Below are 14,773 nucleotides of genomic sequence, written 5' to 3' on the forward strand. Positions count from 1 at the left end.
TTTCTATTTTGAAAAACAAAAATAATTGGGGGAATTATTAATTAAATTTATAATATAGTCGACTCCAACATTAATGTTTAACCACCACCCCTACATCTTTCATCTGTATAGGAAATTCATTTCGACCAACGCGAGAGTAATTTGTTGTAGGAAGCGAAGAAAATCATTTCGTTTCCCCCAATCTCCCGTATAAGTCTCTTCTTTGTTCAATTTTTGTGACTAATTTCCTATAGCTTTACTAATTGTTGTTGCTTCTTAGACTCGAGAGTAGCAGTAATAATATAATTTTATCGAACTAATGTGATGATCATCTATTATATATGTAAATGATAAAATATGAGCGACGTATATTAGTCATCACATTCCTCGTGAATATACGACGAAGAAGAAAGGAATCGAGTGGGGTTTGTGCGCACAGGGTGGGTTGGGCGGGGGGTTAATAATTAGAAATATGGATTGGGTCGCATCAATATATATGAGTTGAGTAATTTAATTCACATTGAATTAATATCTGGACCAATCCATATTTCTAATTGTAGGGACATTTTTAAGCCATGTGACTTTTTTTTTATACAGCCCCATCTAGTCAACTATTCAACCGTGAGTTGTAGGGACATTTTTAAGCCAAAAGATAACGGTAAGAAAATTTTTAATCCAAATAAGTAGTCAGAGGGGCATTAGAATATCAAAGCCCAAACCCAAGTCTCCCGCTTATAAACCCACAAAACACAAACATACCCTAATCTCTCTCTTCCTCCATTTCCTCTCTCTCAAAACCCTAATTTCCTCACTAAAACCCTAATAGCAGCTATGGAATTTTGGGGTAAACTCTCTTATTCACACACACATTCTGTTTGATATTTCTGTCTTTGATCATTTCAATTTCAATTGCTCTTTTTTTTTTTTTTTTTTTAAATACTATGTTTGTTTTGCTGTTAATGTTTACTACTTGTGAAATCTTATTACTACTTTATCAAATAAAATTTGTGTGATTTTGTTAGCAGCAATGTTGAGGCTAGTGCAGACACATGCATTTTGTGTTTTTTTATCTCTGATTGTTCTGGTTTCACTTGCTCTTTCGTGTATTTTATGTTTGTTTTAGAGCCCGTTTGGATTGGCTTATAAGTTGCTTATAAGCTGTTTTCAGCTTTTTTGAGTGCTTGACTGACCAGCTTAAAGTCATTTTGTGCTTAAAATAAGCTCAAAAAAATAATTGGGCCCATTTGACAGCTTATAAGCCAAAAAAAAAATAAGTTAGACTACCCAACTTATTTTTTTTTGGCTTATAAGCTCTTTGCAGCTTATAGGCATAAGCCCATCCAAACAGGCTCTTAGTGTTAATGTTTTGTGTGATTTTGGTAGAAGAAATGTTGAGGTTGGTACATATATATATATACAGTGGCGGAGCCAGGATTTTCACGAAGGGGTTCAAAATATGAAAAAGTAATCATACGAAGAAGCAAAAGGGGGTTCAAATAATGATTTTAACCATGTATAAACAATGTTTTTTTCCGAACCCCCTCAGCCCTATGTAGCTCCGCCCCTATATATATATATATGCATGTTTAAGGTCTGCGTACACTCTACCCTCTCCAAACCCCACCTGTGCGATTAGACTGGTTATGTTGTTGTTGTGAGACACAGTGGCGGAGCCACACTATGCCGAGGGTGTTCATCCGAACCCCCTAGGCGGAAAAAAACACTGTTTTTACAAGGTTAAAATTATATTTGATGTATATATAGTAGACGTTGAACCCCCTTAGTCTTCTTCATATGTTTACTTTTTTATATTTTGAACCCCTTCGGCGGAAATCCTAGCTCCGCCACTGGTGAGACATATAATAACAAGATAACAAAATAAGTAGTATAAACAGTTCCTATTTAACAAATAAAAAACGATGGCTAATAATTTGTTTTTTCTTCTAGTTCCTTGCTCATTATGTATGAGTTGTTATTTCTGAACATGATATCATATACTTTCTCTTACATAACTATTTAAATATATATATGCATGTTTGTTCCTCTGCTTGCTCAATTGCTTGTGACCAATTTTACATTTGTTTTTGCTTTTTGTGATTATGTTTGTCTTATGGTTCTTTGATTTTCACCTATTACTTTGATTATATGAAATGATCGGTGTTAAAAGTGAACTCTTGATGTTGTAAAACAAAGTTTGGTACAATGAAATGAAAACCTAAGATTCAAAATTGGTGTTTCGGAGAAAGGGGTTGGCCGAGGGTGCATCGGAAACAGCCTTTCTACCTTTACAAGGTAGGGGTAAGGTCTACGTACACTTTACCCTCCCCAGACCCCACCTGGTGGGATTATACTAGGTATGTTGTTGTTTCGGAGAAAGGGGTTGTTTTATGTAGTCCACAATGGGTGGATGCATGATGATGCCAAGTTATGGTGCTGTTTTTTATTCCATCTGCAATAAGTTGGGCACGGTGTATTATTAGACTTGTTGTTTGAGCAGAGACTATTTGTTTCTTGGTACTGTAGATGCGCTTTATGAAATGTTTTTTGGATTTAAACAATTTTACACTCCTGATGTAATTGAACATGTTGTAGCAGCCTAGCAGGCTACTTCACCGTGTTTTGCAGTTACTGATGTTGTGGAAATATTTTTATATTATCAGTGTATAGTGTATTCAAGTTAAATTCTTCACCATAAGCCTCAGTTAGCATCTTTGATCCTTAACACAAAATGAGTTGTCTTTGTTTTTGGGAAGCACAGTTGAGGTATAGCCTAGTGGTAACGAAGCCTTGGTTGGGGTGAGGGCAGAGTGGAAAAGCGGTTGTGCTCTTGGTGGTGGGCTTTAAGTTTGGTTTTAGGGGGGTTGGGTGGGGTGTACCATACAATGAAAAAGTTTGTTTCCCGGGAATTCTGTTTTGGTTATATGGAGTTTTAACTATAAATCAAAATTCAATTTCCTCTTATTTGTGCGAGCATGTTCAATTTATTAGCTGTTTTGCAATTCCAGAACTTTCAGTTTCTGATTGTAATTTCTACCTGTGTTTAGGTGCTGAGGTGAAAAGTGGTGAGCCTTTAACTGTACAGCCTGGAGATGGGATGGTTTTGCATCTTTCACAGGTTTCATAATTTGCTACAACTTGATAAGCTTAGTTATTTTTAGTTGTCATTATCTTATTTTCATTGCATGCTTTTTATCTGCAGGCATCTCTAGGTGAGTTGAAGAAGGCAGAAAGTGCCTGCTTGTCCGTGAGTATTGATGGCAAGAAACTTGTTCTTGGGACACTCAACTCAGAGAAGGTGCCTCAACAGCAGTTTGACCTGGTTTTTGATAGAGACTTTGAATTATCTCACAACTTGAAAAGTGGAAGTGTCTACTTTTTTGGTTACAAGGCCACTAACCCGTTTGAGGAATATCCTTTTCATTTGTCTGTTAACTCTCTTTGTTTTATACATTTACTTTTCTTCCAATGTAAATTTTTCTGTGTATTTTGTTTCCTTGACCTAACTTCTTTGGTTCACGGAAGAGGATGATGAAGATGACGAAGATGGTAAATGCACATTTTCTTTTGTTTGGACACCTTAATTGTTCTGTTATTAGATTTTAACTGACTGATGTTCTTAACTTCTTATGTGCTCAGAGTCTGATGAGGACATCCCCCTCACTCTTGCAAACAATGGTATGGAGAATAGTGCTATTTTCCTAGATAATATGTCATTTTAATAAATGAGATTTTAATTGGCTAATATTATTGTCTGCATGGTTCACTGGCTCAGGAAAGCCTGAGGATAAGGTTAAGGAGGCAGGGAAATCAGGAAAGGCTTCTGCTTCAGGGAAGCAAAAGGTGAAGATTGTGGAACCTAGTAAAGATGATGAAGACGAGAGTTCTGATGATGAAATGTCTGAGGATGAAGATGATTCTGAGGTACAATTGTTGTTATATGTTCACGGTGTTTAAATTACTGTCATTGTCTTTTGTAGTACTACCTCCGTACCAATTTATGTGACACTTTCTTTTTTAGTAAGTCCCTATAAGAATTACACGTTTCTATATTTAGAGTAACAATTTAACTTTCAACTTCCCATTTTACTCTTAATGGGATGATTTATAGCCACACAAATATCTATTGCTTATTTTAGACCACAAGTTTCAAAAGTCTTCCTTTCATAATGAACTCTGTGGTCCGATAACTTTTAAGGTTCTTTTTCTAACATTACTTGATCAACTCTGGTGCTGTGTGGAATGGGCTGGATTTTCTAAAAGTGCTTTAATAGTGTTGAATTATATTGAATGACCGAACAGTTTTATCTCTTTATGCCCCGAAGCATACTCTGGTAAATGATGCATTGCAAAATTGAAATGCTAAACAGTTTCTTTTATCTAGTTTTCTGGCTGTGCTTTTCTATTGTTTAGGTGTAATTTATTGAATGGGACTTATGAGGATCTTATTGTGTATACATTCTTCAGACCTCTTTAAAACAGCCATCATCTATAGCATGTCATTATAACGGCCAAATTCTTTTGGAACCAATTTTTTATGTGATGTTTATATGTTCTCTATAGCAACATTTCACTCTAGCTGCCAAAGAATATCTGAACAAACGAGCCGTAATAGAGAAGTTTGATTGTATTTTCTTTGTATCTTCAGGGTGACGACGAGGATGATGATTCTGATGAGAGTGAGGAGGAAACTCCAAAGAAGGTAGCTTATAGTTTTGATCTTCCTTTCTATTTTCTGAATTTTTTGGGGAGGATGATTTACTGTCATTATTTGGTTTCATCTCTTTGTTTTAGGCTGAGCCTGCAAAAAAGAGGAAGGCAGATTCGGCTACAAAGACACCTGTCACAGATAAAAAGGCAAAATTGACAACTCCTCAAAAAACTGGTTCGTCTTGTCCTTATATTTTTTGTTAAGTACTTTTGAGAAGGTGCTAATTCTCCTTTTCGATCGGGATAACTTGACCTCTGTATTTGTAACCAAAAATAAGTAATATGCTACTTGTTATCAAATGGCTTAGTTTTGTAGCATAACTAGTAAAGTACATAGAAGTGTAGGTGCTAATCTCCTTTTCGATCGGGATAACTTGACCTCTGTATCTGTGACCAAAAATAAGTAATTTGCTAACTTGTTATCAAATGGCTCAGTTTTGTAGCATAACTAGTAAAGTACATAGAAGTGTAGGCTATCCTTTTTGACCACTACTTTTGGCTGATTGGTGCAATTTTGTGGCATAACTAGTAATCTTTATATGGGGGAGGATCATGTTTTTGACTGTTTCCTATTGGGTGATTTAGATGGCAAAAAAGGTGCTGTCCATGTAGCAACACCTCACCCCTCAAAACAAGCCAGTAAGACTCCAAAATCAGCTGGATCTCATCACTGCAAGCCTTGCAACAGGTAGTTTTAACACACCAAAAGTTGTTAGATTTGTTACAAGTGCATTTGGATTTTGGTGCATTCATGTATTGGTTTTCCTTGCAGGAGTTTTGGTTCTGAAAGTGCTCTGGAATCTCACTCAAAAGCTAAGCACAGTGCTGGAAAGTAAATAGACAAGGAGACACATGTGGGTAGACCGACCAGTCTTGTTTGGTTGTCAACCATGATCAGAAGAGAGTTTCTTAGTTTTGTTTTTTTCATATGATGTAAAGGCAAGAGTTAGGTTCGTTCAGCTACATCATATTTTGCTATGGTGAACTATTTCTGGGGTATTAGTTTAGGTCAAACGTCTATTTTGATGTTGTTAGACTGTTATGTTCGATGACATTTGGATTGATTCATAGAATGTTATTTGCCTATTGGTGTAATGCTGTATGTTCCTCAGCTTCCTTTTTATCTATTCCAGTTCCTATAATAACATCCTGTTCTCTCATGCTCTCGTTGGGAACATCTTGTATTGGTCCAGGGGCATAAGCTTTTGTTTTCACAAAAAGTTGAAAATGTTGAAGGTTACCCACAAATGATAGCACTAGCAGATTTGAGTATAGTGAGTCTTCCATATGCTCATGTTGCAGTGCACCTATATCTGAAACACTAGCGCATTGTTTTGGAAAGTGAAGCTGAATTAGCTATACCTTGAATTTTTAGGGGGACACTTGTGGGGTTGCACACTACTGGTCTAAGATAACCTCTTTTTAAGTGGTGGTTAGCTAAAGCTTCTAACAAATTTCAATCCTTTATACTACAATGTCTTTCAAGTGTTATTTGTTGGGAAATCTGAAAAAAAAAAGACGTTCTAACAGATTGATAAAGCCAAATCCAAATTAATATGATTACACTTATCATCATCCAATTCCCTTCAATGCCTAACCTATCCTGTCTAACTGGAAAGTGGAATCAAATCTGTTTTGTGGTGGAGAAGATCAAACTTCCCCTTTAAAGGATAAGAAACCATAGAGTTCATCTAAATATTATATTCGTTAAAATAATACAATACAATATATTATGAAACTATATGTAACAAGTAACAACCATCCAAGCAAGCTGTAAAATTAAGCAACAGAACAATACATCTTCAAATTGAATTGTTTGGAAATAAGGGTAGAACAATACATTCTTTTGTGAAGTCTATGGTTCATATATGATGTAAAGGCAACAGTTAGGTTCGTTCAGCTACATCATATTTTGCTATGGTGAACTATGTCTGAACTTAGGCCTAATGTCTATTTTGATGTTAGACTGTTATATTCTGTGAGGTTCAAATTTGATTTAAAGAAAGTTATTGGTATCTTGTGGTTATGTTCCTCAGCCTTTCTTTTTCATTTTTTTGCGCGGATTGTCCTTCACAGGTGTTGGTCTTTAGAAAGAAGATTTTTTGTCTCACAGTATATAATTACGTACTGTGCTCTCCTACTCTCGTTGGTGAAACATCTCGTATTGGTTCATGGATAGGCTTTTGTTTTCCCAAAGTGTTGAAAATTTTGATTTTTTTAGTTTGGGTCTTTTTTTTTTCTTTTTTTTTTAAAACCTATGATTGTTTTTTGTTCGGGTTTTTTTAAAAACTTTTTTTTAAAACCTAGATACCTTATTTATCAATAATCATATTTTTCTTTTTATCCCATCTTTTTATTTTATTTTTATTAATAACTGTACCTCGTATTATACTTTTTCTTTGTAATATTATAAGCCCGTTTTCCAGATTATTGGTGTGTGAAAATTATGAAACGATGGGAAACAAATTTATCTCAAACATCATATCCATCAAAACAAGATAGTAAAATATGATAAATTATGAAACGATAGAGTAATAATTGTCCAAACACGATGTAAAGCAACAACACAACACATCTTTACATTGAATTGTCGAAATTAATGGTAGAATTTTCAAGAGTAGAAAATAATTGGATCATAAGCACTATATTTGAAGAAGAGTAAAATTTTAACAATACAATTGCAGTGTTATTTCATATCTTTTGTTTTTTCTCACAAGTGCAATGGAATCACACTAGAAAAACGCCAAGGGGTCGTTTGGTTGGAAACAAGTTATCTCATGATAACTTATTCCGGAATTTGTTATTCCAGGATTAGTTATTTCATTCTCCCACAAGGATAAAATAACACTACAATCTCGGGATAACTAATCACGGGATTAGTTATACTGTCATTTTATCCCAACCAAACAAGGGATAAACTCATCAAAAAAAAATAATCCCGGTATTATTTATCCTTATCCCTTGTACCAAACGAGCCCTACGGGTAGAGTTGAATCTTGCTCAATTGAAGAACCCATTCAAAATAATTGACAGTGCAACTCCTCACAGAGAATTCCAAATTCTTCATGTCTCGGAATATGATGTTTTCTTGAAATACATGGATGAATTCCTCAAAAAATGAAGAAGACAAATATTCTTTTGGAACCTTGAATTTACACCCCTTTTGGCTCACGTACGCAATAAAAAATGCATTCTTGCATTTGTTTTGTAACTTCTTGGCACTTATAATCTTCTTCTTGTTCTCATTCATCAACGTCTCCTTAGACCTTTTGCGAAAACCAAAAATTGCCATTGATAAAGTAATCTTTTAACTAGTACGAAAAAAAATAAAAATAGAAGAGACTTTGTGAGTATTTGTGAAACTTTGTTAGAGAACACACAAGGTATATATAGTTTTTAATAAAAATCCTGATCATGGGAAAGTAGGATTCATAATCCTAATATAAGTAGGATTAAGTAGAGCTTATTTCCGTTATTTCCGTTAAGTCGGCTGGCAAAACCTGCTTTCCATATTTGATGTCTTCCCAAATTGCTTTTGATTGGGTTTTGACTTTTGTTAGTCTTTTTTAAAATTTAATTTATTTTTGTTTTCGCTTTTCCCATTTTAACATGGAAACAGAGTTTATTTTTGTGCACAATTATCATTTTGTAATCAAAGATGCAACTAAATCTTTGTGAAATTGATTAGGATCTGAAATGGTATGTAAGACTCAACTAGGATATGTACGTACCACATATTATAGGTATGTGTACGTCGTACAAATATCCATCTGTATAATATGTGTATATGCATATACACGTATAATATGCGTGTGTGTGAAATCCTATGTATATGCATATACTCCGCTAGTCTGCTTATACGCTAAAACCTACTTCAACTAAGTGTTGCCACTTAGAGTCGAAGTCAGGATTTCATATAGTTCTTGCTTTTAGAAAGGTGACTTCAAGTGCTAATAATTAGGTTCTAAATTTGATGTGTACATATTTAACAAATTTCTTAATACAAATTCATTAATTGAGCGGAAGTTATTGGATTCGGCCGAAAAGCTCCATTTTAGACCCATTAATAACTAAGGGTGTAATCTACAAAACATTTAAAGGAGGTTGAAAAATGAAAATGGACCCTATTAAACATGTGCTCACATGTACGGTACCTAAACTTCCAAGGTCCAAAACACGTAAAACTGATACAGGTTGATTTGAAATTCAACGGGTCGAAATGTATTGAATTAAATGAGTAAGCCATTGACTCGTTCAAAGGTTACTTGGAATGGAATGAAATGAATGGATACAATTGGTAAATAATTAACCACCTTTAAACCTGAGTTATCAATGCCAATTTAATTTTCAGCCGTAGCGGTATAGTCAAATAGTTGAGTTACACGAGGGGATAATGGTTGCACTATTAAAAAAGTAATAAATGGAAATTTTATATATAGCGCTACATTAATTTCATATGGTCTTATTCAACATAATATAAATTCCGAATCAAATCTGTTTAAAAAAAATATTTTGTCTCATGAGTATATATAATCACTCCCGAAACAAAAAGAGGAGAACAAAAAGGCATTAATAATGGCTCGTGATGAAGAAAAGAAATTAAAACCTTGTTTAGAAGGTTGTTAACTTGTCGCCTATTAAATTTTTAAATCCATCCATTTTATATGATCGCTTTGGTGTGATCATAGAAAGAAAGAATTTGTGAGTATTGAAACTTTGGAGTGCATATGATATATATACATATATAATCCTTAAGTCGGCTAGCAAGACCTACTTTCCATATTTGGTGTCTTCCCAAATCGCTTTTGACTGGATTTAGGTTTTTTCTTTTCAATCTTATTTTTAATTTTCCGTTTTAGCATGGGATAGAGGGTTCATTTTTGTGCACAATTATCATTTTGGAATAAAAGATGCAACTAAATAGCCACGTTTAAAATAGGAGTTGCAAACAATTGTATTTGGCACCACATAATTATAATAGGAATTGATAAAACTTACCACTGTGCATATAGCTTCTTTAATTTAAATCTTGACAAACAATAATATTCTTCTGTGCCACTATGTTAGCTGGGTGGTTGCTATCACTCTATCCTTAACGAACGACTTCGAGTTCGAACTCTGAGAATAAAATCGTTTTTAACATGAAACAATCGCTTTACACCGGGCCAAGCGTGGATTGTCCTGGTGTAAATTCAAATTAATCGGGTTCTAAAGCTGATACCAAACACCAACAAAAAAAAGAAGAAGATAATAATGTAGCAGAGGTAAATAATAATCAATTCACAATCAAGTTACCAGGTCAAGGGAGCTAAATTTACAAGAATTGTAATCTATTAATTAACCAGGTGAAATTTTATTCTTGATTGGTCGATGAGATTTCGATTAATTGAAAGAGTGATATTACCTATCAGTATCTTGCTATATGTTACTCATCTTTTTATGAGTTTCTACATCACCTTACTGAGTGAAGTGTTGTGTAGCTTATCTGTGGTGCTTGTTTCTTGCCTTACAATCAAATAGTTGAGTTAGACGGGGATAATAAGGTTCGACTATCAAAGAGGTGATAAATTGAAATTTTGTATCGCCATGTCAATCCCCATGGTCTAAATATTCAATATTAATTATATTAGTTCCGAATCAAATCTCTTTGGGAATAATATCTTTTGTAAATGGTATATATTTACGTTGTATTTCTCTTGCTCTCGTTGGTGAGCATCTTGTATTGGTTCAACAATCAATAGGCTATTGATTTCATAAAATGTTGAAAAAATTGAAATTTTTCTTCAGGTTGCCGGATCTTTTCAACCAAACACTATCTCATCTTGCGCTTACTTATTATTGAATAATTTTATTATACTCTTTATCCAACCTTTTTGTTATATTAACTTCACCTTGCACCCTATTTTTTCTTTGTAGTATTGTAAGTTTATTCTTCAAATTATTGGTGCGCGACAATAAGAAATGACAGAAAAATGTACAATCTACATCAAGCGTTATATTCATCGAAACAATGCGATAAAATACAAAGTGATATGTCATAATCATCCAAAAAAGCAGTAAAGCAACAAAACAACACATCTTTACGTTGAATTGTTGGAATTAACGGCAGAATGTGAAGACTAGAAAGTAATTGGACGTTAGCACAATATTTGAAGCATAAAATTTTAACAATACAATCTACTGTTCACAACTATTTCTATTTCGTATCATGCGCCAAATTTAAAAAAAAAAAAAATCTAAATACACTAGTCAAACTCTAACGACAGAGTTGAATCTTGCTGAATTGAAGAACATATTCAAACTCATAGACACTACAGCTCCTCACAAAAAATTCCAAATTCTTCATGTCTATAATTTCAACATCTTCTTGAAAACCATTGACGAATCGCTTGAAAAAAGAAGAAGACAAATATTTTTTTGGGACCTCGTATTTTAACTTCTTTTCGCTCACGTATACAATAAAAAATGCATTTTTGCATTTCTTTTGTAACTTTTTGGCACTTATAATCTTTTTCTTTTTCTTATTTATCAGCATCTCCTGAATCCTTTTGCAAATATCAAAAATACCCATTGATGAATTAACCTTTTAATTTTTAGTGAAAACACAGAGAAGAGAAAGACTTGGTGAGTGTTTTTAAAACTTTGGAGTGTACATAAGGTATATATTGTTTTTTCTTAAATTCCTAATTGGGATAAAAGTAGGACTTCTTATCGTGACAAAACTAGGATAACTCAAATTACTTTTGATTGGGTTTTGACTTTTGTGAGTGTTTTTTTAATTTTATTTTAATTTTCGCTTTTCCGTTTTAGCATGGGAAACAGTTTTTTATTTTCATTTTTGGGCACAATTATCATTTGGGAATCAACGATGCAACTAAATCTTTGAGAAATTGATTACGATCTAAAATGGTAACCCCCCCCCCCCCCCCCCCCCCGGTCCCCGTTCCACTTTAACGGTAGTTTTAGCTCAAAAAAATTATTCCAAAATATTTATCACTTTAGGAATTCAAGACTGAAGTCAACAATTGTTTTCAACTATACCTTTAACATTAAAGAAGAATGCACAATATTTAAGAAAAAAAATTAGTCTACCTTTAATAAACAAGGGTAACTTTCTTGATGGGCATGTGAAAGAGGTAAAGCGACGCTGAAAATGGGACGGAGAGAGTATATAATACCGAACTAGGGATATGTACACCACAAACTATAGTCTATAGGGATATGAACATATACGTATTGGAAGAGGCGAATTTAGGTATAATTTTTGAGTCACGTGAACACATGGTCACTCGACTAAACTTGATATATTATGTGTATAATTCTGAAAATATATCTAATATTAATTGAAGGAACACATAGTCAAATCAGGCTGAGCGGAGCACTGGTTAGGGGCTATGTCTATTTCCACAAGGTCTCAAGATTGAACCCAAGCTCTATACGTTTTATGCTCTTTTTTTTTTCTAAAGCAGCCTTTTAACTTTCCTTTTTATATTATTCTAAATCCTTTTTCTTCTATAATTCTAATTACCCAAAAGTAGAAAACGTGTTTCTTTTATTATATTACATCTAATGATGTTTTTGTTCCTTTATTTCTAATTACCCAAGTCCCAAAAGGCAAAAGAAATAAATAAAAAAAACCATAGGCGCTAAGCCGTAGCTAATAGTTAACCCATCCTCTTGAAATCTTGGATTCGCCTCTGCGTATTGGTGAAATATATATCCATCTGTACATTATATATGTGTACGTATATACACATATATGCATAGCATGGGTGTGTATATATGTGTAGAGAGAGAGGGGGTCTTGCTTTCTCACTCCGCTAGTCAGATTATACGCTAAAACCTACTCTACTTAGAGGTGGAGCCATGATTTTAACTTTATGGGTTCTTGATTTTAGAATGACAATTTTAAATATACATATTTATTAAATTTCTTGAAATAAATACATTGTCTGAGTAAAAGTTATTGGATTCGGCTCACTTCGATCGGAGAGACTTTCTCCTTAGAGGCAAGTCTCAAACAACACAAAACGACTGGTTCGCCGGTTATAAGGCTTGACAAGGACCTAGCACCAGCATGAAATGTCTAATTGTTTTGTCAGAATATACATAGTGATATACTGGCCCCTTCATACTCACAATAAATTATATTCGTTCAATTCACTATTATCAATATAAATATTAATATTGAAATACTCACTCTGTCCCATATTATTTGGCCACATTACTAAAAATATATGTTCCAAATTACTTGTTCAGTTACAAAATCAAAATAAAATTAATTAAATCTTTTTCATCTTATCCTTAATATTAAATGTTCTTGAAAATGATCAATATTGATTAGAATGTATTTATTGGAGAGGGTTTCTTAAGAAGCGTGCAAAAGGGAAAGTGGTCAAGTAATATGGGACGAAGGGAGTACAGATTTCAGTTAAGGCTTTCTTTCAAAATCATGACAACAACTAAGAATAATTTAACAATCAATCACCTATACCTCATTCCAGCTAATGGGGTCAATCATATGGATCATCAATTCCACATATATGAACTTAACTCCATGAGTCAAATAGCCAAACCCAAGTCCGGTATTAAGGAAAAAAAAATGAAGGTCCTAGTATATTGACGGACAGTGTAAAAATAGTCATGGACAAATAACACACCATTAGAAATATAATTAAGCATCACAACGATATAGTGATGTAGAAATAGATGGGATAGGAGCTAGCAATAGTAATATGTTCATATTGGTGACGTTATTCCTAATGTGATCAAAGAAGCAACAAAAAACATAGGGGTATCAATGGTTTTGTAAAAACCGACTTAACTGACCGAATCGAACCATTCTATTGACACTCCTAAATTGAAACATGCCCCTAAATCAAGATTAGTCAAAGCTCTAAAGAACTCGAACATGACAACTGAATAATAATACAAAACTCAAACGTGATAGCAGAATGATAATACAACATGATGACAATGCTTAAGTTGTTATTGATAAAAAGAGAATTTAAATTTTTATGCGATCACCCGAGAATTATATTTTAATAAAATAATTTCTTGAGGTCCTGAGCTATTATAAAATGAAATCGTTATTTGTTCCGAGGTATTAAAAAGTAATAGAATAATTATTAGATTGCATCTTACGCATATGCATCTTTAAGAAATCAAATCATATCATATTCATAAATATATAAGTAAAAATGAAAACATTACCAAAACGTAATATATTCATTTTGTGTGACTCGATGAACATACGAGCTGGTTTGCCCGAGAGGTTAAGGGGGAAGACTTAAGATCTTCTGCACATAAGTGCGCATGGGTTCGAACCCCATAGCCAGCATGTCTTTTATTTGTTTTATTTTTTTATTTTAGTTTTCAGTCTAATCCTTGTTTTTTTTTTTTTTTTTGTTTATAATCTGATATTTCCCTCTATCTTCTATTTCAATTTTCATATTTCCATTCTTCACCTGTCTTTTTTATTTACTCTTCAAACTATAACCTTTTCTATTAGTTATTGTTTCTCTTTTTATTTAAATTTTCATAGAGGTAGGTCCACAAATGGAAAGACAAACCTCGGTCTTCGCATCTGCTTTGGAACCTGACTAATTTTCATGTAACATAAGGTAAAGCATTCCACACCCCGGAAAAAACAAAAAGAGAGAGAGAGAAAGACGTATGGCCAGATTTACTGAGAGTTGAAAATATGTTTAAATGGTTGAAGTAGTAAGTAATGAAGGCAAATGACTACCTCAGCACTAGGCATATGTCCTAATGTCCACTTCTTGTTTTTAGTTAAAATATCCTATCAATGCAAGCAATTGATAACATCTTAAAGTAGGTAGAAAAAAGATGTGATGTTGATTGTACCATCCGGTATTTGCTATTCATTGCAATCCATCTGAAGTTGAAGAATTTTTTTCTAATAGTCATCTCTGATCACTTTCGATCTCAATCTTTGGGGTTACTTTTTTCAGTAATCGTTATTTATATTTCAATATATTATTTGTACTGGTTCTGAAATATAAATTATTTGTACTAGCAATGGTTCATGGATGAATCTCTGAAGAGTACTTGGTCTAATCCCGAA

General features: G+C 33.5%; 1 protein-coding gene and 1 non-coding gene across 3 annotated transcripts; both read left to right on the forward strand.

Moving 5' to 3' along the window:
• Window positions 1–668: 668 nt before the first annotated feature.
• Window positions 669–5,781, forward strand: LOC132629913 (histone deacetylase HDT1). Of its 2 annotated transcripts, none has more exons than XM_060345330.1 (10): window positions 669–823; window positions 3,024–3,094; window positions 3,179–3,387; window positions 3,497–3,525; window positions 3,616–3,654; window positions 3,752–3,900; window positions 4,625–4,678; window positions 4,771–4,861; window positions 5,272–5,374; window positions 5,459–5,781. In XM_060345330.1, the coding sequence occupies exons 1-10, from the start codon at window positions 811–813 to the stop codon at window positions 5,520–5,522; spliced, it is 822 nt and encodes a 273-aa protein (XP_060201313.1). In that variant the 5' UTR covers window positions 669–810; the 3' UTR covers window positions 5,523–5,781. The 2 variants fall into 2 exon arrangements, with proteins under 2 accessions (XP_060201313.1, XP_060201314.1); XM_060345331.1 differs by having other exon boundaries at window positions 3,497–3,515; window positions 3,615–3,654.
• An 8,162-nt stretch (window positions 5,782–13,943) lies between these two features.
• Window positions 13,944–14,026, forward strand: TRNAL-UAA (transfer RNA leucine (anticodon UAA)). Its single transcript has one exon. It is a non-coding gene; the product is annotated as a tRNA-Leu (tRNA).
• Window positions 14,027–14,773: the final 747 nt, after the last annotated feature.

This window comes from Lycium barbarum, chromosome 3 (genome assembly GCF_019175385.1).
Source record: "Lycium barbarum isolate Lr01 chromosome 3, ASM1917538v2, whole genome shotgun sequence".
Classification (NCBI taxonomy): domain Eukaryota; kingdom Viridiplantae; phylum Streptophyta; class Magnoliopsida; order Solanales; family Solanaceae; genus Lycium; species Lycium barbarum.

Excerpts from the sequence above, each read along its gene's own strand:
- LOC132629913 (XM_060345330.1), top strand. Across the intron at positions 3,388-3,496 it reads GCCACTAACCCGTTTGAGGA|GGAAGAGGATGATGAAGATG; the intron begins ATATCCTTTTCA and ends TCTTTGGTTCAC. Across the intron at positions 4,862-5,271 it reads GACAACTCCTCAAAAAACTG|ATGGCAAAAAAGGTGCTGTC; the intron begins GTTCGTCTTGTC and ends TGGGTGATTTAG.